This window comes from Pogoniulus pusillus, chromosome 14 (assembly GCF_015220805.1).
Source record: "Pogoniulus pusillus isolate bPogPus1 chromosome 14, bPogPus1.pri, whole genome shotgun sequence".
In the NCBI taxonomy this organism is placed as follows: Eukaryota; Metazoa; Chordata; class Aves; order Piciformes; family Lybiidae; genus Pogoniulus; species Pogoniulus pusillus.
In genome coordinates this window covers 1,850,903-1,878,606 of record NC_087277.1, presented here as the reverse complement: position 1 = coordinate 1,878,606, position 27,704 = coordinate 1,850,903, and the positions used below count along the sequence as shown (strand labels likewise).

Sequence of the window (27,704 nt, the reverse complement as noted above, 5' to 3'; positions counted from 1 at the left end):
AGAGCTCCAAGCTCAGCCAGCCCAACCTAGCACCCAGCCCTGCCCAATCAACTAGACCATGGCACTAAGTGCCCCAGCCAGGCTTGGCTTGAAAGACTATCAGTAAGAAAAAAGCAGTAAGGGACTTACTGCTGGCAGTAAGAAAAGTGTCTCTCCATTGTAGCAAGACTGCTGTATGTCCAGTCATTAAACACATATGGATGCTAAATAACTTCTTGTCTCCATCTCATACAGCAATTGCTTTGCCATGCACTACAGAGCAGGTGGCTTTTGCAGTACCTTAGAGAATCACATGGAAGAGCAGATTCACACCAGCTCAAGGAGCTTTCTCAACTCTGCTATTTAAAAACAAATCAAAAAATCACATCTAATTTGGTAAAGTATTGAAATATTTCCCAGCTTATCACACAGAATTGTCAGGGTTGGAAGGGACCTCAAAGATCATCCAGTTCCCACCCCCCCTACTACGGGCAGGGACACCTCACACTAGATCAGGTTGCTCAGAAGCCTCATTCAGCCTGGCCTTAAAAACATCCAGGCATGTGGCTTCCACCACCTCCCTGGGCAACCTGTAGTGAATTCTCAAGTTCAGGTTTGTTCTACCTTTTCTAAAGACAGATCAATCAGAATCAAACACTTACTGCAGGTGCAATACCAGCGAGACAAAGACAGTGCCAGCGACATGCACAACACCTACCATCGCTTCAACACTCTGCTCAATGCAGTATGTGCACCAGGTTTGAGGCATGCCTACTTACCATTTAACTTAGGAAATGCTTTATCTATCAGTGGATATACTCTATGGCCTTGCTGATCTGTTCCTAAATGTTTAGAACACAAATGCCTCAGTGTATTGTCATCAAAACCCAAACCTGAGCCATCGAACGCTGAGCCCATCAAATGTCGACTACCCCAGGGTGCAAACATCACTTCCAGAACTTTATGGCACTTGGGTAAAAATTCGTTTGCACTTTTTTTTTTTTGTAAAAGAAAGATCCAGGAGACAACTTCCTTTGACCCTTTTTTTTTTTCAGCTGTGCACATACCATATTGCAAAAGCAAAGGGAGGACTGGAGGCATGCTCACAGAAGCTGCAGACAAGAGACACATCATGCAGGCGGCTCACAGCGACTCACAGACTGCTACTAAGCCATCTGAAAAACAGGGTTAAGTTTTTCATGCCAAACATTGCTTTCATTTGAATGACAGGGACTGCCCTGGGCTTCAGCAGGAATTGCACCTGTGTAAATGAAAGCAAATGTAGGCCAGGAAATAAGTCTGCCCAGAAAGAAAAGAAACTGTAGACAGAAAAGAAAGAAACCAAAAGCTCTAACCACTTTGTCCTCCTTGGAGATCATATCCACGAAAGCAAGAAAGAAAGGACAGGACAAAACAACACAAAACAGAAAGACAAAGAAGGAAAGAGTCACTTTCATTGTGAAAGCAGGCAGAAGTATTTGTTAGGAAAAGAAAGAACCAAACAAGCATAAAAGAAAGGAATAAATACCTTCCTTCTTTCCCCTGGCCATAAAGAGGATCTAGTGAAAGAGATGAGATTCTAACAACTGTATTACTCCTTTCAATGGTGAAATTCAACACAGAGACAGCTGTTATTTTTTGCACAAAAATAATGAGGGGGTCATGTTCAAAACACCTTAACAAAACCAATGAGGCATCTTCTGAGGAGGAGGCAGAACGAAGCTCTGCACACCTTGGGCCCCACTACTGCAACCCTTTGCACTTTCAAAGAGTCCACTGAAATACAAAGTGTTTGTTTCCTGGAGCCAGGCACCAGTATGCATAGTGGCACAGCTGCTTGTCAGTCACCCCCTGGCCTGGCTCAGGAGCAGTGTGGGCAGCAGGACAAGGGAGGTTCTTCTGCCCCTGTGCTCAGCACTGCTCAGGCCACACCTTGAGTGCTGGGTCCAGTTCTGGGCTCCTGAATTCAAGAGAGATGTTGAGGTGCTGGAAGGTGTTGAGAGAAGGGCAGCAAGGCTGGGGAGGGGCCTGGAGCACAGCCCTGTGAGGAGAGGCTGAGGGAGCTGGGGGTGTGCAGCCTGCAGCAGAGGAGGCTCAGGGCAGAGCTCATTGCTGTCTGCTGCTCCCTGAAGGGAGGCTGTAGCCAGGTGGGGTTGGGCTCTGCTGCCAGGCAAGCAGCAACAGAACAAGGGGACACAGCCTCAAGCTGTGCCAGGGCAGGTCTAGGCTGGATGATAGGAGGAAGTTGTTGTCAGAGAGAGTGATTGGCATTGGAATGGGCTGCCCAGGGAGGTGGTGGAGTCATTGTGCCTGAAGGTGTTGAAGCCAAGCCTGGCTGGGGCACTTAGTGCCATGGTCTGGTTGGTTGGGCAGGGCTGGGTGCTAGGTTGGGCTGAATGAGCTTGGAGCTCTCTTCCAACCTGCTTGATTCTATGATCTGTAAAATACTAAAGCTTTAAGACATTAGGAGAAGGAGTTTGCCACAAGTGTTTGCCACATGTCAGGTCAGGTCTGTATCATTTATACTTTCTTATTTTTCAGGCCCATCAATACTAAATACAAACAATCTCATTGGTTTTCCTTGAAGGAATTGTATTTTCTGCCATCTAAAACTGCAAACAGAATAGTATTTTGGGAAACAAAAAGAGTAAAAAAGCTTTCAATCAAAGCTGATCCCCATTTTTTGTGAATTAAAAATGCTGACTTCATTTTCTCTGGTACTGTAATTCCACATGGCAATGGAGAGAGCAAATGTGGGCGTGCAGGTAAGCACTGAGCTCTGCTGGAAATCCAACCCTCACCAAGGAAGGCTGACAACTCACTTTACAGAATCAGTCAGGGTTGGAAAGGACCACAAGGAGCAGCCAGTTCCAACCCCCTTGCCATGGGCAGGGACACCTCACACTAGATCAGGCTTCCTAGAGCATCATCCAGCCTGGCCTTAAACACCTCCAGGGACGGGGCCTCAATCACCTCCCTGGGCAACCCCTTCCAGGCTCTCATCACTCTCATGCTGAGGAACTATAGCTTTGCTCTTAACTCTAGGATAAGGACTTTGTGCTCCTGCACCCTTACAGAAGTTTTAGGTTGCTCCCAGTGCTAGAGATGCAAATGAACAGCAGAGAATACAGCAGAGGCCAACCAAGACAGCTCAGATTCTCTCTCCCTCTCTCTCTCCTTTTTCTTCCCATTTTCCCTCTCCTCCACTCCATTACCAACAGCTTTCACTGGCTCTAGCAAACCCAACTCAGCAGCACTTTGCTGTCAGTTCACTTTAATTTACTCCAAGGGAATTTTTGAATCTTAGCAGGGACTCACCCACTGCCTAGAGCTGGCTCAGGATACTAGGTCATGACAGAAGGCTGAGGTAGGGAAGAGTGCAGGAAGAGGGAAACTACTTTCATCCCTCAACTACTTAAAGGTGATTATGGGGAAGCCACAGACAGGATTTACTTAAAGATGCACAGCTAACAAAGAAAACCCAACAATCAAGGGATTAGACTGGGTATAAAAATCACCAGAGTGGTTAACCACTCTAAGAGGATGCCCAAAGAGGTTGCAGATTCTCCAGCCTTGGAGATTTTTACACCTCACTTGGATGATATCCTGAAAACCTTCTCTAACTTTGAAGATAATCCTGCTTGGAGCAGGATATGAGTCTAGATCATCTCCTTTATACAATACACCTACAGATACTGCTATCATTATTATTAATCATTACCATAACTATTAACAGATACTATTGTTTTGTCATTCATATGCATTCCTTTTCCTATTTTCTCTCCATTCTAACATAATTCAGCCACTGTCCTGACTACTCCTATGCTATTCTAACACAGCATTCCAGCTGAGCCAAACTGGAGGTAACAAAAGTCTTTACCTACTCATTATTGTAAGAGTTTTCAATAAAGACACATAGGATTTTCAGGCAGTGACAGGACTGGGGGGAATGGAGCAAAGCTGGAGGTGAGTAGGTTCAGACTGGATGTGAGGATAAAGTTCTTCAGCATGAGAGTGGTGAGAGCCTGGAATGGGTTGCCCAGGGAGGTGGTTGAGGCCCCATGGCTGGAGGTGTTTAAGGCCAGGCTGGATGAGGCTCTGGCCAGGCTGCTCTAGGGTAGGGTGTCCCTGCCCATGGCAGAGGGTTTGGAACTCGATGATCCTTGTGGTCCCTTCCAAGCCTGACTGATTCTGTGATTTTCACCTGTTCATACTGTTAGTTAGGTTCTTTTTCTCCCTTCACTTTGGCAGTTTTCATCCAAGCGAAGAAAATGTTAAAAACACTTACATGGAGTAAAACTTTTGTACACAACAAGAAATGTGAATTCATACTAGATAAACAAGTCCAAGTGGCTCCATAGCATACAAATGCATACAGATCAGCCACAGAGACAGCTCAAAAATCAAAGACAGACACAAACTCTCACCACAACAGGTTTAGAAAGGACTGTTCAAGAGTTCCTCCAGAGAGTTTTTCTTATACCCACTCCTGTGCCACAAGATTCTCTTGTTAGATCCCATTGGTTCAGAAATACTGTTCCATCCCATCAGCCTCATTTTGCCCATCCTTCATTTGTGCTCAAAGAGTTTCCAGAAACAGAACTTAACTTCATTCACACACAGACACAAAAGCTAAATACATATTAAATACATCCTAAAAGTAAGCAAAAACTTTATCAGCTCACATTTCCTAAAACCTCGGAGTGAAAATCACTGAACCACAGAACATTAAGGTTGGAAGGGACCTCCAGTGATCATCCAGTCCAACCCCCTGCCAAAAGCAGGATCACCCAGGGGAGTCCACACAGGAATGCATCCAGGTGGGGTTGGAAAGCCTCCAGAGAAGGAGACTCCACAACCTCTCTGGGCAGCCTGCTCCAGGGCTCTGCCACCCTCACTGTACAGAAGTTTCTCCTCATGTTGAGGTGAAACCTTCCCTGTCCCAGTTTGTATCCATTGTGCCCTGTCTTATTGCTGCAGACCACCAAAAAGAGCTTGGCCTTCTCCACCCACCCCTCAGATATTCACAGACATTGATCAGATCCCCTCTCAGTCTTCTCTTCTCCAGACTAAACAGCCCCAGGGCTCTCGGTCTCTCTCCACAGGGGAGATGCTCAAGTCCTCAATCATCTTCATGACTCTCCAATGGGCTCTCTCCAGCAGATCCCTGTCTCTCTTGAACTGGGGAGCCCAAAACTGGGTCATGGCTAATCAGAAATTCTCACGTATTGAGGATATTAGCAGCAGAGAAGTCTCAGTCTGTTAGCTCAAGTACATCCCAAAGTATAAGCACCACACAGGCAACAATTAATACATATATTAATAAGCTCTATATGAAAAGACAATGCACTGCTTTTCTCAGTAATTAATGGCATAATGATGAATCTGGAGCACTTCACCATGTGGAGTATAAAGCAGTAACCCAGTGTGCACTTGCAGCCTGGAGGGCCAAGCAGAGCCTGGGCTGCAGCAGCAGGAGTGTGGCCAGCAGGTTGAGGGAAGTGATTCTCCCTCTCTACTCTGCTCTGGTGAGACCCCACCTGGAGTACTGCATACAGTTCTGGAGTCCCTGGGACAAGAGGGATGCGGAGATGCTGGAGTGTGTCCAGAGCAGGGCCAGGAGGATGCTCAGAGGGCTGCAGCAGCTCTGCTGTGAGCACAGACTGAAAGAGTTGGGGCTGTGCAGGCTGCAGAAGAGGAGGCTCCGAGTTGGCATTCCAGGATGTGAAGGGGGTCTACAAAAAAGCTGGGGAGGGAATTCGTAGGTAGTGCCAGGACTGGGGGGAATGGAGCAAAGCTGGAGGTGGGGAGAGTCAGAGTGGAGACGAGGAGGAAGTTGTTGAGCAGGAGAGTGGTGAGAGGCTGGACTGGGTTGCCCAGGGAGGTGGTTGAGGCCCCATGGCTGGAGGTGTTTGAGGCCAGGCTGGCTGAGGCTGTGTGCAGCCTGCTCTAGGGTAGGGTGTCCCTGGGCATGGCAGGGGGGTTGGAACTGGCTGCTCCTTGTGGTCCCTTCCAAGCCTGCCTGATTCTGTGATTCTAACCCCCAGAGAGGTGCCTTTGGGAAGGCAGTCTTTATCTACCTGGAAGCTTTATTAGTCCAATATTTTAGCACATCATTTTCTCAGCTGTGTAAGTCTCATTCTGCTGGGTACTGCCTCCTTCAGTGTACATTTCCCTATGTAAATCACTGTGTCATTAAAAAGAATACTGGCAGCATATTGTGTCTATCAGCAGTGCCTATATTAGAAGGACAATTACTGCTTGTGTCCTGCATTTATTCTTTCAGCTCCAATAATGTGAAATTGTTCATAAACATAAGAGATGATACTTCAAGGTGCCTTACTCCCATGAAACTTAAACCCACAGCCTGGCTGAATGCTCCATCCACTAAGAAGCAGCACATAAGCAGCAGTGCTACAGCTATCAGCTCCATGCTGGATCTAGTAGGAACCTCCCACAGAATTTTTGTACAACCCAAACTGAATTCTAATGACTGTATCTCAGGCACTGCAGGTAAGCTGGAAAAGGAATAAATCATCCAGTCGTGCTGAGAATCACAGAGTGGTTTAGGTTGGAAGGCACCTCAAAGCTCAGCCAGCTCCAACCCCCTGCCATAGGCAGGGACACCTCCCACTAGAACAGGTTGCTCAAGGCCTCATCCAACCTGGCCTTGGACACCTCCAGGGAGGTTGTGGATGACAGAGTCACAAAACATGATCAAAGATCACATTGGAAATTTGAATATTGGCAAATTGGAATATTTTCATGAGAGAAATTAGATGCTAGGCTGGGAAAAGGAAACAACGGTGATGGCTGCTGCACTCACAGGCTTGCTGGGATGTACAAAAGCAAGGACACAAACATAGATAAGATGTTGAGAGTCTCTGTCAGAGTCTGTGTCTGTGTTTTCACCCTGGGCTGCATCTGTGTAAACCAACTAATCCTTCTGCTTCTAACCCCCCTTACTGATCCTCCCAGCTCACCTCACACGTTAAGGCAGACTTTGGGATAAGGTGAAGGGGTGGAAAGAAGGTGGAAGGGTGTCTGGGAGTCCCTCCTGGGGACTCTGCTTTCTGGAGGGCTGAGAAGGGAGACGAGGCTGCGGAGAGGCCTTGAGCACAGCCCTACGAGGAGAGGCTGAGGGAGCTGGGATTGGTTAGCCTGGAGAAGAGGAGGCTCAGGGGTGACCTTATTGCTGTCTACAACTACCTGAGGGGAGGTTGTGGCCAGGAGGAGGTTGCTCTCTTCTCTCAGGTGGCCAGCACCAGAACAAGAGGACACAGCCTCAGGCTGTGCCAGGGGAGATTTAGGCTGGAGGTGAGGAGAAAGTTCTTCCCTGAGAGAGTCATTGGGCACTGGAATGGGCTGCCCAGGGAGGTGGTGGAGTCGCCGTCCCTGGGGCTGTTCAAGGCAGGATTGGACGTGGCACTTGGTGCCATGGTCTGGCCTTGAGCTCTGTGGTAAAGGGTTGGACTTGATGATCTGTGAGGTCTCTTCCAACCTTGGTGATACTGTGATACTGTGATACTGTGAATACCTTTAGCTTGTCCATTTCTATCTGTAGCTGTAAATACTTGCAATGCATTGTAACTATCTGCTTGTAAGCTGTGCTAAGCTTTCTACTGCTGTGCTAGTTTGAAGCAGGCTAGGATGTTTTGGTGAGAAGAACTAGATCACAGGCTGTGAAAGGGAAACAGTGGTGATGTCTGCTTCCCTCAGAGTCTCACTGAGGAGTTTGGGAACAGGAAATGAAAACATTAGATAACACTTGCACCATTTTCTCTCACTCTGTCTGGGTTGCTGGCTGAGCAACATCTCACTCCCCTAACCTCACCTTCCATTTGGCCTAACCCACTTTGCTTCTTAACCTCTGGCCAAACCTCCATTCTTCCCTGGGACTGGGGTAAGGTTGAGAGGGCAGAGGGAAGGTGCAGGGGGGGTAGAGAGCCCCTCCTGGGGACTCAGGTTTCTGGGAGGGCTGTTGTGTTTCTGCATTACCTTTTCCCTTGTCTATCTCTGTCTACAACTGCACACACTGTAACAATCTGCTTGTCTATTGTGCCAGCTGTAAATATAAGCTTCATTCCTATTTCCAGAGCTGGCTGAGCCTAGTCTGGGTGATTGCTACAGTGTGGGGGGACAGGGGACACCCAAACCCTCACAACTGCCAAGCAGTGGCTGAGAAGCAGCTGCCTGCAGAGGTCCGTACCTTGTTTGAGCGCAGGGAGACTCTCCCCCCGCAGCGCGCGCAGAACTTGGTTTGGCAATACGAACAGTTATGGCCACAGCCGTCGGCAAACTTGGTCTTGTGGCAGATGCCACAGGTTGGGGCATCACCCTTCTGCTCCTGCTGCTGCTGGGATTCTTCGCCCATCTTCTTCACTTGCTCCTTGTACATTTCAAACTGCTGATGTAGTTTTCTGCGGGAGAGAAGAGATCATCAGGAGTGGTTTCGTTGGAGAGCGCAGAGAGTTTGCAGTCATAGAATCACAGAATCAGGCAGGCTGGAAGAGAGCTCCAAGCTCAGCCAGCCCAGCCTAGCACCCAGCCCTGCCCAACCAACCAGACCATGGCACTAAGTGCCCCAGCCAGCCTTGGCTTCAACACCTCCAGGCACAGTGACTCTACCACCTCCCTGGGCAGCCCATTCCAATGCCAATCACTCTCTCTGACAACAACTTCCTCCTAACATCCAGCCTAGACCTGCCCTGGCACAGCTTCAGACTGTGTCCCCTTGTTCTGTTGCTGGATGCCTGGCAGAAGAGCCCAACTCCACCTGGCTACAGCTCCCTTCAGGCAGCTGCAGACAGCAATGAGCTCTGCCCTGAGCCTCCTCTTCTCCAGGCTGCACACCCCCAGCTCCCTCAGCCTCACTCTGTTGCAATTGGTTTCAAAACATAAATCAGAGGTAAATGCTGTGGTGAGGCAAATGCATTTAATTGATGGTGCTCCAGAAGTGTAAAGTTCAATAATGACTTCTTCCATTATAACTAAACTCCTGGGGGAGGCCCAACACACAAGCAGCACACAGTCCAGCTGTTACAAAGAGAAGGAGCTTTGCTTCAGGATGTCACAGCTGTTAGCTGGTAGGAAACATGGGCTGAGTGATCCCAGAGCCCATGGCTAATAGGCAGCACTGGTCCCAGTACCAACTCCTGAGGGCGACCACTTGTCACTGGCCTCCACTTGGACACCAAGCCATTCCCTGCAGCTCTGAGTGCAGCCACTCAGGCAATTCCTCACCCAGCCAGTGGCCCAGCCCTCATGTCCATGCTCTCTGGCTGACCAGGAGGTCACACAGGGCAGGGGCAAATCATAGCACCATAGAATGGTTTGGGTTGCAAGAGACCTCAAAGATCATCTAGTTCCAACCTTGCTTTGCACAAGCGCAGGTAGGTTCTATCAGTTGCTCTTCCTTTACCCACTGCTGCCCTAACTCCATCATAAAATGGCACCAAGTGCATTAAGCAGGATTTGCCCTTGGCAAAGCCAGGTTGGTTACCACCAACCATCTCTTCTTCATTTTCTGCATGCCTTAGCAAAGCCTTCAGGAGGATCTGCTCTGTCATCTCGCCAGGCAAAGAGGTGAGACTGACTGCTCTGAAGTTTCTAGAATCTCCCTTTTCTGCCCTATTTTTTCCTTAGTTTTCCTAATTCTGCCCTTAGTTCAACCAGAGAGGTGCAGACCCCTTCTGCCCATGTGCTGTGTGTTCAGTACCCCACAACATCACACAGAATAACCACTTCAAAGCACTTTTCCAGTCCGTTTCAAGCACTGGGTGCAAGCCCACAGCAACCTCCCTTAGTTTAACAAGCTCCCATAAATCATTTCAGCCACCCACATCATTCAGTGTGCTCTGGCAGCCCAGAGAGCAGCCAGAGCCTGGGCTGCAGCAGGAGCCGTGTGGGCAGCAGGGCAAGGGAAGTGATCCTGCCCCTCTGCTATGCACAGGTGAGACCTCACCTGGAGTACTGCAGCCAGTTCTGGAGCCCCTGGGGCAAGAGGGATATGGAGGTGCTGAGAGGTGTCCAGAGAAGGGCCATGAGGATGAGCAGAAGACTGGAGCTGCTCTGCTGTGAGAAGAGACTGAGGGAGTTGGGGCTGTGCAGTCTGGAGAGAAGGCTCCCAGGTGACCTTCTTGTGGACTTTCAGTATCTGAAGGGAGCTACAAGACAGCAATGAGCTCTGCCCTGAGCCTCCTCTGCTGCAGGCTGCACACCCCCAGCTCCCTCAGCCTCTCCTCACAGGGCTGTGCTCCAGGCCCCTCCCCAGCCTTGCTGCCCTTCTCCAAACACCTTCCAGCACCTCAACATCTCTCTGCAATGGAGGGGCCCAGAACTGGACTCAGCACTCAAGGCTTGCCTCTGGTCTCCACAAGGAAGGATCTGAGAGTCCTGACAGAGATTTGTGGAGTCTGGGGAAAGGCTTCCTCTGCCTTTTCCCTGGCTCAAAAGGCATTCTCTGATGGCTGCTCTTTGTTGCATTATCCACTGGGAAGAGGTGGATGAAGCTGAGAAAGTAGAAATCTGGGAGCCTGGCACATTCCAGCACTTGACACTGAGAACAAGCTACAAAATTGGTAGCTGGCAGCCTGGCCTGTTTCCACCCCTAACACATGCAATCTCAGAGACCTTGCCTGCCTTTTAATTGTGCCAAAGATCACATTCTTCATTTAAAGCATATTATCTATGCAGAACTTCAAGTTTATTTTAGGTTGCATTCTGGTTTGTGGCTTCCTTATAATCTACAGCCTTTGTTTGCATGATTATTTGCTTACCAGTCTCACTGATGCATAAAAAGCAGAAGCCTTTTGCCAGTTCTTAAGCCTCTGCTGAAATAATTTCACTCCTGTTTCCTCTTGGGCACAAGAATCTATGTAGAGGTCACAAGTTTTGCCTCAAAGTATAAACTTTTTCAAGGTTATAGAGAGTAGTTTGCTAAAATCCATGTTCTAGTAGCAAACAGCTGCTCTGCCAAAATAATACCTCAGTGTTACATCTTTGTCTGTTCTAAAACTACATTGATGGATGGCAGAAAAAAATCACATAAGAAACACAGGACACAGAAGAAAAATCCACTAAGTAATGGCTTACAAACAGTTACAGGCTCACAGGATGTATGGGGTTGAAGGGACCTCCACAGATCCTCCACTCCAACCCTCTGCCAGAGCAGGAGCAGAGAATCCAGCACAGGTCACACAGGAACACATCCAGACAGGGCTGCAAAGGCTCCAGAGAAGGAGACTCCACAACCTCTCTGGGCAGCCTGGGCCAAGGCTCTGTCACCCTTACACTCAAGAAGTTCTTCCCCATACTGAGGTGGAACCTCCTGTGCTGCAGTTTCCATCCCTTGCTCCTTGTCCTATCCCAGGGCACAGGTGAGCAGAGGCTGTCCCTGTCCCTTCCTTCCTGACCCTCAGCCCTCAGATATTTACAGACACTGCTCAGATCCCCTCTCAGCCTTCTGCTCTGCAGCCTAAGCAGCCCCAGGACTCCCAGCCTTCCCTCCTCAGGCAATGCTCCAGTCCCTTCCTCATAGTTATGGCCCTCCCTTGGACTCTCTCCAGTAGATCCCTGTTCCTCTTGAGCTGGGGAGCCCAGAACTGGATGCAACATTCCAGGTGGGGCTTCCCTAGGACAATGTAGAGGGACAGGAGAACCTCCCTCACTCTGCTGGACACACTCTTCTTAATGCACCTCAGGATACCACTGGCCCTTAAATTGGCAAATTAAAAACCAACCAAACAAAATCAGCAGTTATTATGTGGAGGGTTTTATTCTCTCCTGCCCTCCAGAAACACCCACAACATCTTCAGCACTTCACCAAAACCAGCCCTTAATACTGAAAAGAAGCTCCAAAGCTACTCCTGAGCTCCACAAGGCCATTGCAATGCTGCTTAAAGTCTGCTATTAGAAGGGCAAGTGTCACAAGTACCCAGGATGCTGAGGCCAGCTCTGTAGCAGCCACTCCTCATTTCCTGGCTACACTTCTATTACTGACAGTAGCCCATGCCTCATTTTCTGTTCCCAGGTGTGGAGTGAAAGTGTGGCTGAAATTCAGGCTTCAGAAGGGTTCATTTGCTTCCAGATCTGCCCAGTCCATCCACTCAACAGTTCTTCTGTCTACTAACACACACCACACTTGCCTGCAGTGTGGTGAACACTTCATGCTTTCTGCCCTTTACAACAGTGCTAGCTCAGCTGTCACCAGATGCACCCACTTCTGGTCTGCTTTTATGTGTATAACCCTAGGTGTGGGTAGAAAGCTACTGGTGCAGCATGAGCTTTGCTGATAAGAAACCCTGGGCAACAGGATGGAAAGCAGGCTATGAGCCAGTGGGGTGTGTGCTTTCACTACTAATTGCACTAACCCCATACAGAGATACAAGAGGATGAGCAGCAGGCAATGGGAAGTTATTCTTCCCCTTTAGTTGGCACTGCCAAGGCTGCATCTGGCACATTGTGTCCAGATTGCAGTCCACCAGTTCGTGAGGGATGTTGACAAACTGGACAAGTTCAGTTTGTCAACAGCAACAAAACAAGCACAAAAACCCAAGCCAACCAAAGAAATGGTCAGAGTCCCAGAGCATGTAATCTGGGAGAGTGGAAGGCAGGAGCTGGGTTTGTTCAGCCCAGTGAAGACAAAAGGACTAAGGAGTGATCATGGAATCAAAAGTCACAGATAGGCAGGGGATGGAAGGGACCTCTGGAGATCATCTAGTCCAACATAAAGCAGGTTCACCTAGAGCAGGCTGCAGAGGAACATGTCCAGGAGGGGTTTGAATCTCTCCAGAGAAGGACACTCCACGACCTGATGCAAAAATGACAGAACCAAATGGCTTCTGGTAGCTGCAAACCCAACACGAGGGACAAAAGGCACTCCAGTGGCACACTGGGAGACTCCCCTTGGGCACCAGGGCAGCAGCAGTGAAACAGACTGTCCCAAGAGGCTGTGGGATCACCATCCCTAAAGCTTTTCAAAACTCACCTAGACAAAGCTCCAGCTGCCCTGGCCTGGCATTGACAGTGGCCATGCTTTGAGTGGGAGGCTGATTTAGAGATCCCCTTCAGAGAGCATTTCTGTCGTTGTGTCCTTGACTCTGGCTTTGTGGTAAGACACAAGATGTGGAGTACAAACACAAGCAGGAACACAGAGAAGAGGATTCAACAACTACCTGCCCTAGCAGTGCTAAAGAGATAGTGACTGCACCACTGACCAAGATGAGGTCTCCAAGCTGCCCTGGCTCTCTTACCTCTTCTCCCCATTTCCTACAGCTCTGTGCAAAGCCTCTCAGTTCACATTTCACCAAATTTTGTTCTCAGTTTATTTGACCTCTCCAACAAACCAGCAAATATTCCCTTCCCTTTCACTCTTCCCAGTGTGATAATTAGTATTGTACCACAGCAGGTCAGGGGTTGGAAGTGATCTCAAAAGATGATTTAGTCTCACCTCCCAGACACAAAGTTCTGCTGGCAGCACCAACCTCTAAGCCATGTCTTAATCACATGGAATTTCTTCCTTCCCTTAATATCTCTACCTGTCACTGAAGGGATTGAGGAGAACACCACTTGCCCTCCCAAGCCCTCAAGTAACCTCCCCCAAGCCCTGATGTCTTTTTTGTTGTTTTTATACTCTTATCCATTGCCTCATCACTCCCAGTCTGAAAAACCAGTAGCAGGCAGTAGTAGTCTGATGCTTGTGTCAGACCTGGAAGTCTCTTACAAATGTCCCTAAGCCATGCCCCAGGCAAGCACCAGACCTCCCTGTGGGATGGAACTGGCCTGCAAATAGAGCCCTCAGTTTCCCTGAGAAGGGGATCCCCTACTGCTGTCACCTTTCTTTCTTTCTTTTTTGCACTAGTCCTAAGCCTCAGGACTGGCTGGCAAGTCCTGGGTAGCTGAGCATGTGGAGATTCATCTCCCTCCTCATTCATCTAGTCCTTGGACTCAGGGGCACTGTACCTGTTATGTGTGGACAACTGGGAAGACTGGGAGGGCAGCAAATGGCTGGAGAGCTGCCCTGAGGAACAGGCCCTGGGGGTCTGGGCTGATGCAAAGCTCCACAGGAGCCTGCGGGGTGAGTGCAGCCCAGACACAACCCTGTGCTGGGCTGCAGCAAGAGCAGTGTGGGCACAGGGCAAGGGAGGGGATTCTGCCCCTTGGCTCTGCTCTCCTCACACCCCACCTGCAGTCCTGGGGGCAGTTCTGCAGCCCCCAGCACAAGCAGGACATGGAAGTGTTGGAGCCAGCCCAGAGGAGGCCACCAAGATGCTCAGAGGGCTGCAGCAGCTCTGCTGTGAGCACAGGCTGAGAGAGTTGGGGCTGTGCAGCCTGGAGAAGAGAAGGCTTGGAGGAGACCTTGGAGTGGCCTTCCAGGATCTGAAGGGGGCTACAGGAGGGCTGTGGAGGGACTATTGACAAGGTCTGGGAATGACAGGAGGAGGAGGAATGGGTTTGATCTGGCAGAGGGGAGGTTGAAACTGGATGTTAGGAAAGGGTTCTTTGCAGTGAGGGTGGTGAGACACTGGCACAGGCTGCCCAGGGAGGTTGTGGCTGCTCCCTCCCTGGAGGTGTTCAAGGCCAGGCTGGATGAGGCCTTGAGTGACCTGTTCTAGGGGGAGGTGTCCCTGCCTATAGCAGGAGGTTGGAACTGGCTGAGCTTCCAGTTCCCTTCCAACCTAAACCATTCTATGACTCCATGACTGGGAGGGGACTGGTGTACCCTTCCTGCCTTGCCAGAGAGGGACCTGTCTCAAACCCTCCTCATCACTTCTAACAGGCTCCTATATCCCTTCTCCCCTGTCTTTTGGGTCACCTCCCCCTGCTAGTGGGGTCTGCAGAGCCTGGTACCACATGTCCAGCTCCCTCTTTTCCCTAAAGTTACTGGCCTCAGCCTGGCAGGGGGGGTGATATTTAGGGTATGACCCTTAAAGAACTCTGTAACTACAGATGAAGTCACATCACTGAATCTAGTTTACTCCATCCAGAAATTCAGCAGAAAAGACAAAAAAAGGATGTGGGGAAGAAAATACTCTCAGTAGTACTAACTGTGTAGGACATGACTGAATACATCAACAGATTACACCCCAGGTAGACAAAAAATGCAGCTAGAGGATTGCCTTACCTGTGGGGTTTGTTTTCTGTTTACAGTGCTCAGTATTGAATAAAACTGCAGCCTTTGTTCACTGAGTTTGTTACTGGCAGCAGTGAGGCTGCTCTCTGTTGGTAAGGTAACAGAGAACAATGGCTGAGTGCAGTAGTCTGCTGCAAGGCTGCAAGGTCAAGGTGGGAAAGATGAACATATGGTCAGTTAAAGGCTGACCCAGTTGATGTCACCAGAGCTGTGTGTGGCTTGCAGTGATATATATGTAAGGGAAAAAAGAAGTAGGTAGCTCACAGGATGACAGGCTCACAGGATGTCAGGGCTTGGAAGGGACCCAAAGAGCTCATCCAGTCCAACCACCCTGCCACAGCAGGACCACACAACCTAGCTCAAGGCACACAGGAGCACATCCAGACAGGCCTGGAAAGGCTCCACAGAAGGAGACTCCACAGCCTCTCTGGGCAGCCTCTGCCAGGGCTCTGGGACCCTTCCAGTCAAGAAGTTCCCCTTTCTGTTGAGCTGCAACCTCCTGTGCTGCAGCTTCCATCCATTGCTGCTTGTCCCCACAGCTCTCTGCTCATCTTGGTGGCCTCCTCTGGACCCCCTCTAACAGTTCCATGTTTCTCTTCTGCTGGGATCCCCAGAACTAGACACAGTGCTCCAAGTGGGGTCCCAGCAGAGCAGAGTGAAGGGGCAGAACCACCTCTCTTGCCCTGCTGCAGCCCAGGCTTTGGTTGCCTTCTGGGCTGCGAGCAGAGACTGCAGTGCAGGATTGGCTGCCTATACATAAGGCATAACTCCATAACCCTTCCACAACTCCAGAAAGAAATGTTATACCCTTAAACACCTCCATGTGCCTCTGTGGCTTATACCAATAGAAATGAGAAGGTTCTAATCATCCTAATAAGGCCAAGTGCAGGGTTCTGCACTTCAGCCACAACAACCCCAAGCAGCACTGCAGGCTGGGGACAGAGTGGCTGAGAGCAGCCAGGCAGAAAGGGAGCTGGGGGTACTGGTAGATAGTAGCTGAAGATAAGCCAGCAGTGTGCCCAGGTGGCCAAGAGAGCCAATGGCATCCTGGGCTGGCTCAGGAGCAGTGTGGCCAGCAGGACAAGGGAGGTTCTTCTGCCCCTGTACTCAGCACTGCTCAGGCCACAGCTTGAGTCCTGTGTCCAGTTCTGGGCTCCTCAATTCAAGAGAGATGTTGAGGTGCTGGAAGGTGTCCAGGGAAGGGCAACAATCTGGTGAGGGGCCTGGAGCACAGCCCTGTGAGGAGAGGCTGAGAGAGCTGGAGTCATTTAGCCTGCAGAAGAGGAGGCTCAGGGCAAAGCTCATTGCTGTCCACAACTACCTGCAGGGAGGCTGTAGCCAGGTGGGGTTGGGCTCTTCTCCCAGACAACCAGCAAAAGAACAAGGGGACACAGTCTCAAGTTGTGCCAGGGCAGGTTGAGGCTGGATGTTAGGAGGAAGTTGTTGGCAGAGAGAGTGATTGGCACTGGAATGGGCTGCCCAGGGAGGTGGTGGAGTCACCATCCCTGGAGGTGTTCAAGCAAAGCCTGGATGAGGCACTTAGTGCCATGGTCTGGTTGACTGGACAAGGCTGGGTGCTAGGTTGGACTGGATGAGCTTGGAGGTCTCTTCCAACCTGGTTGATTCTATGATTCTATGATTCTCTGATGGATCTCATTTCAATCTTACCCTGCAACGTTTCCACAGCTCTGTTGGAAATGTCTGGGTGAGAATGCTGTTGGGTTTTTTTTTCCCCTCATTCTCATTAGCTGCTCTTGAATTTGGGAAAGAAAAACCAAAAGAAATCTGCAAAGGAGCTTCTTCAGATGACTGTGAGTCTATCAGTTCTCTCAACTGTTCCTAAAAGAATCACTCTTGGCTAATTTTTTCATTCCTTCTTCAACAAAAATCCTTCACAATGAAGCTTTACCACCTACTTCCACACCTTCTCCACCTCTGCTGGAAATATCATTAGGACCTTTTCAAAGCACCAAGCTGGTTAAATTACATCCCTACAGCTACTCACCACAGTGGTAGTCTTCTTTCTGCTCTTTACCCTTGTGACAAGGCCAACACTTCCCAGGCAATTTGAGGTCTCATTCAAAGTCAGATTAACCAAGCCAGTGATAATTTGCACAAGGCAATCTTCCAGTGCCTGCCTCTCCCAGGAAACTCTCCAAACTCATCCCACAACTGTTTTCACTCATTAAAAACTGTTTTCTCTCCAGTTCCCTGGACCTTGTGCCTGTGTTTGCAATCCACACTGTCCCTGAGGAGTTGCTTGGGTAAAGTGCTGATGAAACTGTAAGTGCTAATCCTCAGCTGACAACAAAGATCAGAAGCGAGGAGTTGAAGCTGCAACAAAAGTAGGCTGCCAGGAAGTGTAAGTGGCAAAGCACGAGAACAGGATCTTTTAAAGGGAGCATTTGTACTGTCAGTTGTGTTTCATGCCAGGACACTGAGTACAAGGAAATACAAAATTCCAAGTAATCCTGGTCAGCTCTTTTGTTAGCCACTTATAAGATGCAAGGAGTTGTTCTGTGTGCTTTACATAGAATCCTAGAATGGTTTAGGTTGGAAGAGACCTCAAGGATCATCCAGTTCCAAACCCCTGCCATAGGCAGGGACACCTCAGAACCACAGAATCACAGAAGCTCTTAGACTGGCAAAGCCCTTCGAGCTCCTCCAGTCCAATCATTAGTTTCACACTGACAAGTCTTTGACTGAACCAAAGCCCTCAGCACAGCATCTAAGCACTGTGAATCGCTGTGGTTGGAAAGCACCACCAGCATCAGCCAGTCCAACCTTCATCCCAGCAGCCTTCATCACCAGACCATAGCCTCAAGCACCACAGCCACTCTCCTTTTAAACACCTGCAGGGATGGAGACTCCACCACCTCCCTGGGCAGCCTGTGCCACTGCCTGACCACCTGCTCAGGAAAGAACTTCCTCCAACATCCAACCTGAACCTGCCCTGGCACAACTTGAGGCCATTTCCTCTTGTCCTATCGTTAGTAACTGGGGAGAAGAGACCAGCTCCAGCCTCACTACAGCCTCCTTTTAGGTAGTTGCAGAGGGCACTAAGGTCCCCTCTCAGCCTCCTCTTCTCAAGACTGAGCACCCCCAGCTCCCTCAGCTGCTCCTCACAGGCCATGTTTGCCAGACCTCTCCCCAGCCTCATAGCCCCTCTCTGCCCCCTCTCCAGCACCTCAGTGTCCCTCTTGTGCTGTGCTGACCAAACTGGACACAGAGCTGGAGGTGTGGGCTCAGGAGTGCTGAGCACAGGGCCATGAGCACCTCCCTGCTCCTGCTGCTCACACCATTGCTGATCCAGGCCAGGATGCTGTTGGCCTTCTTGGCCACCTGGGCACACTGCTGGCTCATGTTCAGCTGCTGGCCACCAACACCCCCAGGTCCTTTTCTGCCAGGCAGCTCTCCAGCCACTCCTTCCCCAGCCTGTAGGGCTGCTGGGGGTCGTTGTGGCCAAAGTGCACAACCTGGCACGTGGCCATGTTAAACCTCATGCAACTGGATCAGCTCATGGCTCCAGCCTGTCCAAATCCCTCTGCAGGGCCTTCCTACCCACTAGAACAGGTCACTCAAGGCCTCATCCAACCTGGCCTTGAACATCATCAGGGAGGTTGTGGAGCACAGAATCACCCAACGTGATCTTTGATCACGTTGGGTGATTCTGTGCTCCACAACCTCCCTGGGCAACCTGTGTCAGTGTCTCACCACCCTCACTGCAAAGAACTTCACCCTAACATCCACATTCAATCTCCCCTCTGCCACTTCAAACCCATTCCTCCTCCTCCTGTCATTACCAATAGTCCCTCCCCAGCCCTCCTATAGCCCCCTTCAGCTACTGGAAGGTCACATATCCACAGATACTTCCAACTTCAACCATTCCTGACAGTCCTAGTGTGAAAGAACAACTGTCTCCAAGACAATTTAGTTTCAAGTTGGATGGACCTGTTCATCCCAGGACACTGTTACTCCCCTGTACTCAGCGCTACTCAGGCCACACCTTGAGTGCTGGGTCCAGTTCTGGGCTCCTCCATTGCAGAGAGATGTTGAGGTGCTGGAAGGTGTTTGGAGAAGGGCAGCAAGGCTGGGGAGGGGCCTGGAGCACAGCCCTGTGAGGAGAGGCTGAGGGAGCTGGGGGTGTGCAGCCTGCAGCAGAGGAGGCTCAGGGCAGAGCTCATTGCTGTCTGCAGCTGCCTGCAGGGAGGCTGTAGCCAGGTGGGGTTGGGCTCTGCTGCCAGGCAACCAGCGACAGAAGAAGGGGACACAGCCTCAAGCTGTGCCAGGGCAGGTCTAGGCTGGATGTTAGGAGGAAGTTGTTGTCAGAGAGAGTGATTGGCATTGGAATGGGCTGCCCAGGGAGGCGGTGGAGTCACTGTGCCTGGAGGTGTTGAAGCCAAGCCTGGCTGGGGCACTTAGTGCCATGGTCTGGTTGATTGGGCAGGGCTGGGTGCTAGGTTGGGCTGGCTGAGCTTGGAGCTCTCTTCCAACCTGGTTGATTCAATGGTTCTATGACCTTATAAATGTAGAACCAAAATGCCTTGGACTCTAATTCAATCAGTCACAACAAATTGCCAGGTAAAAAGCTAGCCAGCCAAAGCCTCTTGCTAAACAGAAGGGAAATGACATCTCAGGATTTATTCTGCAGCACAAAACTACTTTATAAATGAATCAGGACTATTTTGCAGTTCTTGCAGCACCTTTACCCTGTTCTGAGCACTATGCAAAGCTGAAGAGTCCCATTTGGACGTTCTCCACGCACAGCTGACACAGCAATACAGAAGTTTGCATCCCCTACAAAAGCTTTGCACTTGAAATCTGAATCACTGAGCACACATTTGGGTTTCAGGAAAATTTCCTTTTGCAGTCTATTTGCATTCTGTAGCTCTGCTTTCCACATTTCAAAAACTATGCTGCTTTTTATAGCTGCTGCTACATTTCTTCCTGATCCACTCACTTGATTGAAATGTTTTGTAGCAGAAATCTCCATTAGAAGTCTAGCTGCATGTTGGCAGTTTCTATGGGTTCTTTCCTGACAGAGTTTGTGTTAGGAATTCAAATGAACACCAGTTTTAAGAGGGCTGGGCCACACTTACATACTATGGAATCATAGAATCAACCAGGTTGTCAGTGCCTGCAGACAATGAAACTCTAATGACTAAGGAAGAAAAGCTTAGAAATTTTACTTCAGTAAAAATTCCTAGCTCTTGCTAAAAGAAATAACTATGGAATCAGAGAATCATAGAATCAACCAGGTTGGAGGAGAGCTCCAAGCTCAGCCAGCCCAACCTAGCACCCAGCCCTGGCCAATCAACCAGACCATGGCACTAAGTGCCCCAGCCAGGCTTGGCTTCAACACCTCCAGCCACAAAGACTCCACCACCTCCCTGGGCAGCCCATTCCAATGCCAATCACTCTCTCTGACAGGAACTTCCTCCTAACATCCAGCCTAGACCTCCCCTGGCACAGCTTGAGACTGTGTCCCCTTGTTCTGGTGCTGCTTGCCTGGCAGCAGAGCCCAACCCCACCTGGCTACAGCCTCCCTGCAGGCAGCTGCAGACAGCAATGAGCTCTGCCCTGAGCCTCCTCTCTTCCAGGCTATGATTTGTGATTTTTATGATTTATTGGAGAGGCACTTAGTGCCATGGTCTGGTTGATTGGGCAGGGCTGGGTGTTAGGTTGGACTGGATGAGCTTGGAGCTCTCTTCCAGACTGGTTGATTCTATGAGTCTATTCTTTTCATGATTTATGATTTGCTAGACTCATTTTCCAACCAACCTCATTAACCAAAGTATGCAAATCACTCCTCTATCCAAATAACCCTCTCACAGAAGGTTCACACTCTATCTCACATTTGACTTGCTTTCCTAAGTGAGGAGGCTCAGGGGTGATCTCAGTTGTCTACCTGAAGGGAGGCTGTAGCCAGGTGGGGGGTGGGCTCTTCTCCCAGGCAACCAGCAGTAGAACAAGGGGACACAGTCTCAAGTTGTGTCGGGGTAGGTTTAGGCTGGATGTTAGGAGGAAGTTGTTGGCAGAGAGAGTGATTGGCATTGGAATGGGCTGCCCAGGGAGGTGGTGGAGTGGCCGTGGCTGGAGGTGTTCAAGACAAGACTGGATGAGGCACTTAGTGCCATGGTCTGGTTGACTGGATAGGGCTGGGTGCTAGGTTGGACTGGCTGAGCTTGGAGGTCTCTTCCAACCTGGTTGATTCTATGATTCTATGATTCTAAGTCATACTTCTATTTGCTTCACACCAAACTTGGTTTGAAAGGCATTTCAATACCTACCACATGTACCTTGAGTCTAATTCGGTTGCTGGCAATTAAGCACCTTGCAACACTATTACATCGATAAAGGGCATCTCCCAGTAGAGCTCAGATTTCTCACAGTCACTCAGGTTACCTCATTTGCATGGCCAGCTGCCTTGCAAAGGGAAGCCATTAACACCATGCTTGTCATCTCAGAAAGGCACAAAATAATTAAGTTACTATGTTCAACTTTTTCATTCTTACTATGAAAGGCAAAATGACTTTTTCATTAGGCAGCAACCCGGACAGCCAAAATAAGGACACCCCAAATAATAGGTCAGACTGCCTTGGCTCTGAAAGGTAACACCTCCTGACACTACAGTATCCTGATTAGAGAGAGTTCATTCCACATTGCTTACAACATTCATGAGACTTCTCAATTATTAAGCAGCCCCTATCTTAGTACCTTGCTGACAGGGTCGCTCCTATCTTCACAATCTTCCTTTTTTAACAAAGAGGAGATAAATTTGAGCGATGCAAGGAAAGCCAAGAGGTAAGCAAGCCTCAGCTGTGCTCCCCATATGGTTGTCTCAGCTTTATCTAAGCAAAAACTACAGCAAAGTGCTTGGGGCTGCATTATCACCTCCAGAACTGGTGGTAGTAACCAGATGTGGCACATCTTAGTTCTGACTGTATCAGTGTTGCTAGTGTAAAAATGCCACCAGTGCTACGCTGCTGGCAGCATCTTAGGGAGAGGTACTCAGCACTGCTCAGGCCACACCTTGAGTGCTGGGTCCAGTTCTGGGCCCCTCAAATCAAGAGAGATGTTGAGGTGCTGGAAGGTGTCCAGAGAAGGGTGACAAAGCTGGTGAGGGGCCTGGAACACAAACCCTATGAGGAGAGACAGAGGGAGCTGGGAGTGTGCAGCCTGCAGCAGAGGAGGCTCAGGGCAGAGCTCATTGCTGTCTGCAGCTACCTGCAGGGAGGCTGTAGCCAGGTGGGGTTGGGCTCTGCTGCCACACAACCAGCCACAGAACAAGAGGACACAGTCTCAAGTTGTGCCAGAGGAGGTCTAGGCTGGATGTTAGGAGGAAGTTGTTGTCAGAGAGAGTGATTGGCATTGGAATGGGCTGCCCAGGGAGGTGGTGGAGGCACCGTGCCTGGAGGTGCTCAAGAAAAGACTGGATGAGGCACTTAGTGCCATGGTCTGGTTGATTGGGTAGGGCTGGGTGCTAGGTTGGACTGGCTGAGCTTGGAGCTCTCTTCCAACCTGGTTGATTCTGTGATTCTATGATTCTTGAAGTGGTTTCTCAGTTCTCAAAACCCTGTAATTGTTCAGGCTTTTTGTATTTTAAAAGCAATAGGAAGTAGTGAGTGCCAAAACACACATTTTCACCAGGCTGATGTAACCTCTGCTAGAAACAATCAGAAGAAAAGGGTCTTGAAATGCTAATTCAAATGCTCAGGAAAAGGTGGTTTTGTACAGGGAGCTCACAAACAGAGAGAGAAGCTCTCAGCTGCAGGGTTGATTTCCAGAATGCATGAACAAGGTATGCTGTAACTCTCCCTACACCAATCCCACCTAAAGCCATGCCTCTGCACCACCCTACCTTCTCTTCACTCAGAAAGTTTACTGAATTCAAACCTGGTTTCTCAGCAGTAAGCCATGACTGCAATTTAATGTGCAGCAGCATTTCTCCTGTGTAAATAGCATTTGGTAAGGACTGAAAAGGGAGAAGCTTTGTGTCTCAAAACACGGTTCAGTAGTGATCTCTTGCTGTTTCTGGGAGATCATGTTTGAGTCTTCCAAAGGGAATCATAGAATCATCCAGGTTGGCCAGGGCTGGGTGCTAGGTTGGGCTGGCTGAGCTTGGAGCTCTCTTCCAAGCTGGCAGTCAGGTTCTGTGATGGTTAAGATGTTTCTATGATGATATTAGGAAGAGGTTCTTCAGCATGAAGATGGTGAGAAAGTGGCACAGGTTGCCCAAGTAGGTGATGGAAGCCTCATCCCTGTGAGTTTTTAAGGCCAGGCTGGATGTGGCTCTGAAAAGCCTGATCCAGCATGAGGTGTCCCTGCCCATGGCAGGGGACTGGAACTGAGTGATCCCTTTGGTCCCTTCCAGCCCTGACAGTTCTGTGATTCTGTGACTACATCACCCTTAAAGGGTGAGCTGTGATCTAACAAGTGCTGATCTAAATCCTTCTCACTGCTAAAAGCACATAAAGCCAAAAATTGTCCTGTGCTTTCAAACAGAGGTTGTTCTAGGCAGATGTGGTTCAGGACCATGCCATGAGGGTATTGCACTGGGGGTACTGGTAGAGAGTAGCTGAACCTAAGCCAGGTTGAAGAGAGCTCCAAGCTCATCCAGCCCAACCTAGTACCCAGCCCTGGCCAACCAACCAGACCATGGCACTAAGTGCCCCAGCCAGGCTTGGCTTCAACACCTCCAGGCACAGCCACTCCACCACCTCCCTGGGCAGCCCATTCCAATGCCAATCACTCTCTCTGCCAACAACTTCCTCCTAATAATTGGGAATTGTGGAAAACCACCCCAAAAATCGGAGCCAGAGAGGTCAGAATTCAATCCCATATTTAAATCCTTTAACCTCTTAATTAAAGCTTATTAATTAACCATTAAGAGCTCAAAGGCACTGGGTATAAATGTGGGTTGTAAGAGAATAAGGCTGAGCTGCCAGTGGGCCATGCTCTGCTGCTCAGAGTCCTGCAAGGTGGAAGCAAGCAGTAACAGCAAGACCTGGAATCTGATGGAGGGAGCAAGGACACTGTGACACTCAAAGGCCACCAATGATCCCAGAAACAGCTCTGGGAAAAATCTCTTTTCCTATCATCCTTCAACCACCTTGCTAAGATTCTGACATCAGATTCCTAAAGCCTGACAGTCTGCCTCCTCAGCATGAGGAGAAACTTCTGCACAGTGAGGGTGGCAGAGCCCTGGAGCAGGCTGCCCAGAGGGGTTGTGGAGTCTCCTTCTCTGGAGCCTTTCCAATCCTGCCTGGATGCATTCCTGTGCCAACTACCTTGTGTGACCCTGCCTGGCAGGGGGGTTGGACTAGATGATCTCTGGAGGCTCAGGGCAGACAATATTGCTCACTACAACTACAACTACAAGGAGGCTGTAGCCAGGTGGGGTTGGGCTCTGCTGCCAGGCAACCACCAACAGAACAAGGGGGCACAGCCTCAAGCTGTGCCAGGGCAGGTCTAGGCTGGATGTTAGGAGGAAGTTGTTGCCAGAGAGAGTGACTGGCATTGGAATGGGCTGCCCAGGGAGGTGGTGGACTCAGCATCCCTGGAGGTGTTCAAGAGGAGGCTGGCTGGGGCACTTGGTGCCATGGGTTAGTTAATTAGAAGGGTTAGGTGATAGGTTGGACTCAATGATCCTAGAGGTATCCTACAACAAGGTTAATTCTGTGATTCTCTGGAGACTTTCAAAACCTGCCTGGATGCATCCCTGTGCAAACTACTCTGGGTGATCCTGTCTGGCAGGGGGGTTGGACTGGATCATCTCCTAGAGGTCCCTTCCAACAGAATCACAGAATTAACCAGGCTGGAAAAGACCTCTGAGATCATCAAGTCCAACCTATCACCTAACCCTTCTCATTAACCCATGGCACTAAGGGCCTCATCCAGCCTCCTCTGAAGCACCTCCAGGGCTGGGGACTCCACCACCTCCCCAGGAAACTTCTAAGGTTCTGTGACTCTGTGGTTTCTATTGATACAAACTGAGTTCTCTCTGCTGCATGTCTTTGCACTGAACCAAGACCAGCCCTTCCCTAGAACAAAGTCATGCTCACAAATCAGCTGTGGAAGAAAGGGATAAACAAAAGCATGGAAAGATTCCTAAAGGATGGTAAACAAGTTGACATGTAGAACAAATCACTGGAATTGCTGATGGCTTCCACATCATGTTTGTGACATGATCAGAATTCCCAACAGGCCACAGTACAAAGTGGATTTTGGTTTCTGTGAGACTTCTTCTTTCCCCCTGTGACAATCTTCACCGTCTGTTAATGCTATTCCTAGCTAAGACTTTGTACCCAGTAGTACTCATCCTCACCCCAGGCTGCTGATCGACTCACCCTGGCACCATCTGTCTATGTTTGTTCTGAGTCCAAGATCCTCCAGGAGCCACAGCACTATGAATTTACTTCAACTTCCTCTCTATACAGAAGATAATCAGGACATAAATGTCTCTTGGAAGAGAGATGTTAAGTGAATTTCCTTCCTCTGTCCAATCAGTATTGCTGGCCACAGAAAGCCACCCACATGAGCACACAGGTAAAAGCAAATGGCAAAGAAAAGATACATCTGAGGTTTTCAGGACACAGGTCTTTTAAGGACTGTGCTGCCTTTAGAATCATAGAATCAACCAGGTTGGAAGAGAGCTCCAAGCTCAGCCAGCCCAACCTAGCACCCAGCCCTGCCCAACCAACCAGACCATGGCACTAAGTGCCCCAGCCAGCCTTGGCTTCAACACCTCCAGGCACAGCCACTCCACCACCTCCCTGGGCAGCCCATTCCAATGCCAATCACTCTCTCTGACAACAACTTCCTCCTAACATCCAGCCTAGACCTGCCCTGGCACAGCTTGAGACTGTGTCCCCTTGTTCTGGTGCTGGCTGCCTGGCAGCAGAGCCCAACCCCACCTGGCTACAGCCTCCCTTCAGGGAGTTGCAGACAGCAATGAGCTCTGCCCTGAGCCTCCTCTGCTGCAGGCTGCACACCCCCAGCTCCCTCAGCCTCTCCTCACAGGGCTGTGCTCCAGGCCCCTCCCCAGCCTTGCTGCCCTTCTCTGGACACCTTCCAGCACCTCAATATCTCTCTTGACTGGAGGAGCCCAGAACTGGACCCAGCACTCAAGGTGTGGCCTGAGCAGTGCTGAGCACAGGGGCAGAAGAACCTCCCTTGTCCTGCTGCCCACACTGCTCCTCATGCAGCAGTGGAGGGGCAGGCTCTGCTCAATGCTCCCTGCAATAGGACAAGCAGCAATGGGTGTAAGTTGCAACAAAAGAGGTTCTGCCTCAACACAAGGGGGAACTTCTTTACTGGAAGGGTCCCAGAGCACTGCCACAGGCTGCCCAGAGAGGCTGTGGAGTCTCCTTCTCTGGGGACTCCAGGCCTGCCTGCATGTGTTCCTCTGTGATCTGTGTTAGATGGTGGTGTCCTGCTCTGGTAGGGGGGTTGGACTCACAAATCTCCTTGGGTCCCTTCCAACTCCTAATATCCTGTGAGCCTGTGATCCTGTGAGGTGTTTAAGGCCAGGCTGGATGAAGCCAACCTGCTCTAGGGTAAGGTGTCCCTGCCCATGGCAGGGGGGTTAGAACTAATGATCCTTGTGGTCCCTTCCAACCCTGACTGCTTCTGTGATTACACATGGCATCCAAGGCAAACACTTATCAGGTCAGCTTGCAAGGCCTTCCTTTGCCTTCCCTTCCTTTGGTGCTCAGGGCTATGGTTTAAGGTGAATGTTGTAGAGTAGGATTCTAGGTTGGAGCTGGTGATCCTGAGGGGCTTTGCCAGCCTGCATGCTGCTGTGCTTCCCCTTAAGAAGAAAGTCACATTTTTAGAAATTTGAAATACATTTCTCTTTATAAAATAAGAGTCTTTTCCACTCCATGCTCTCAATTCTCCTCTAAGACTGAATGCCCAACCTCACCAGCTCCTGTGGTACCTTAACATGCTCAGGTAGCAAGTAACATTTTCCAGATGGCTCTCCTACTGGCTTAGCCCTGTAAAAAAATCCAGGAACCAAACTCTGGCCCCATCAAAGTCAAAATTCTCTCAGCTTTGATGGACTCAAGATTTCCACCTTATATCTGATAAAGTTTGGAAACTTTACAGATATTGTCTAAGTTGGGTTTTTTTCAATAGCAGTTTCCTGGCCCTTAAAAAGCTCTTCCTGCCTATTCTGCAGATAGGTATAGCACTCTATGCATGAGCAGCACCACAATCCATGCATGTGCATAGACATGCCAGACTTAATGCCACCTCTCCTGCTCTTCCAGATCCTCATGCAGAGAAACATACCCAGGGAAGTGATCTGGAGTGATTGGCATTGGAATGGGCTGCCCAGGGAGGTGGTGGAGGCACTGTGCCTGGAGTGTTCAAGAAAAGCCTGGCTGGGGCACTTAGTGCCATGGTCTGGTTGATTGGGCAGGGCTGGGTACTAGGTTGGGCTGGCTGAGCTTGGAGCTCTCTTCCAGCCTGGTTGATTGTATGACTCTATGGAGCATTTGCAGACCAAGGCAAATGGAGCACTAAGTAACTCCTTAGCTTGCATTCTAACGTAGTCCCTGGGGTTACTGCTAAGGAGAGTACAACC

General features: G+C 49.8%; 1 protein-coding gene across 42 annotated transcripts in view; it reads right to left on the bottom strand.

Annotated features, from left to right (window-relative positions):
* Positions 1–27,704, bottom strand: part of RIMS2 (regulating synaptic membrane exocytosis 2) — a 493,599-nt gene that overhangs the window by 399,408 nt on the left and 66,487 nt on the right. For 31 of the 42 annotated variants that reach the window (XM_064154112.1, XM_064154113.1, XM_064154074.1 and 28 more), the window contains 2 exons: positions 8,189–8,399; positions 1,335–1,346 (listed from right to left, as the gene is read on the bottom strand). In XM_064154112.1, coding sequence (XP_064010182.1) covers positions 1,335–1,346; positions 8,189–8,399 — 223 coding nt within the window. The remainder of the gene's footprint in view (positions 1–1,334; positions 1,347–8,188; positions 8,400–27,704) is intronic. The other 11 variants (XM_064154115.1, XM_064154114.1, XM_064154071.1 and 8 more) reach the window with 1 other exon arrangement.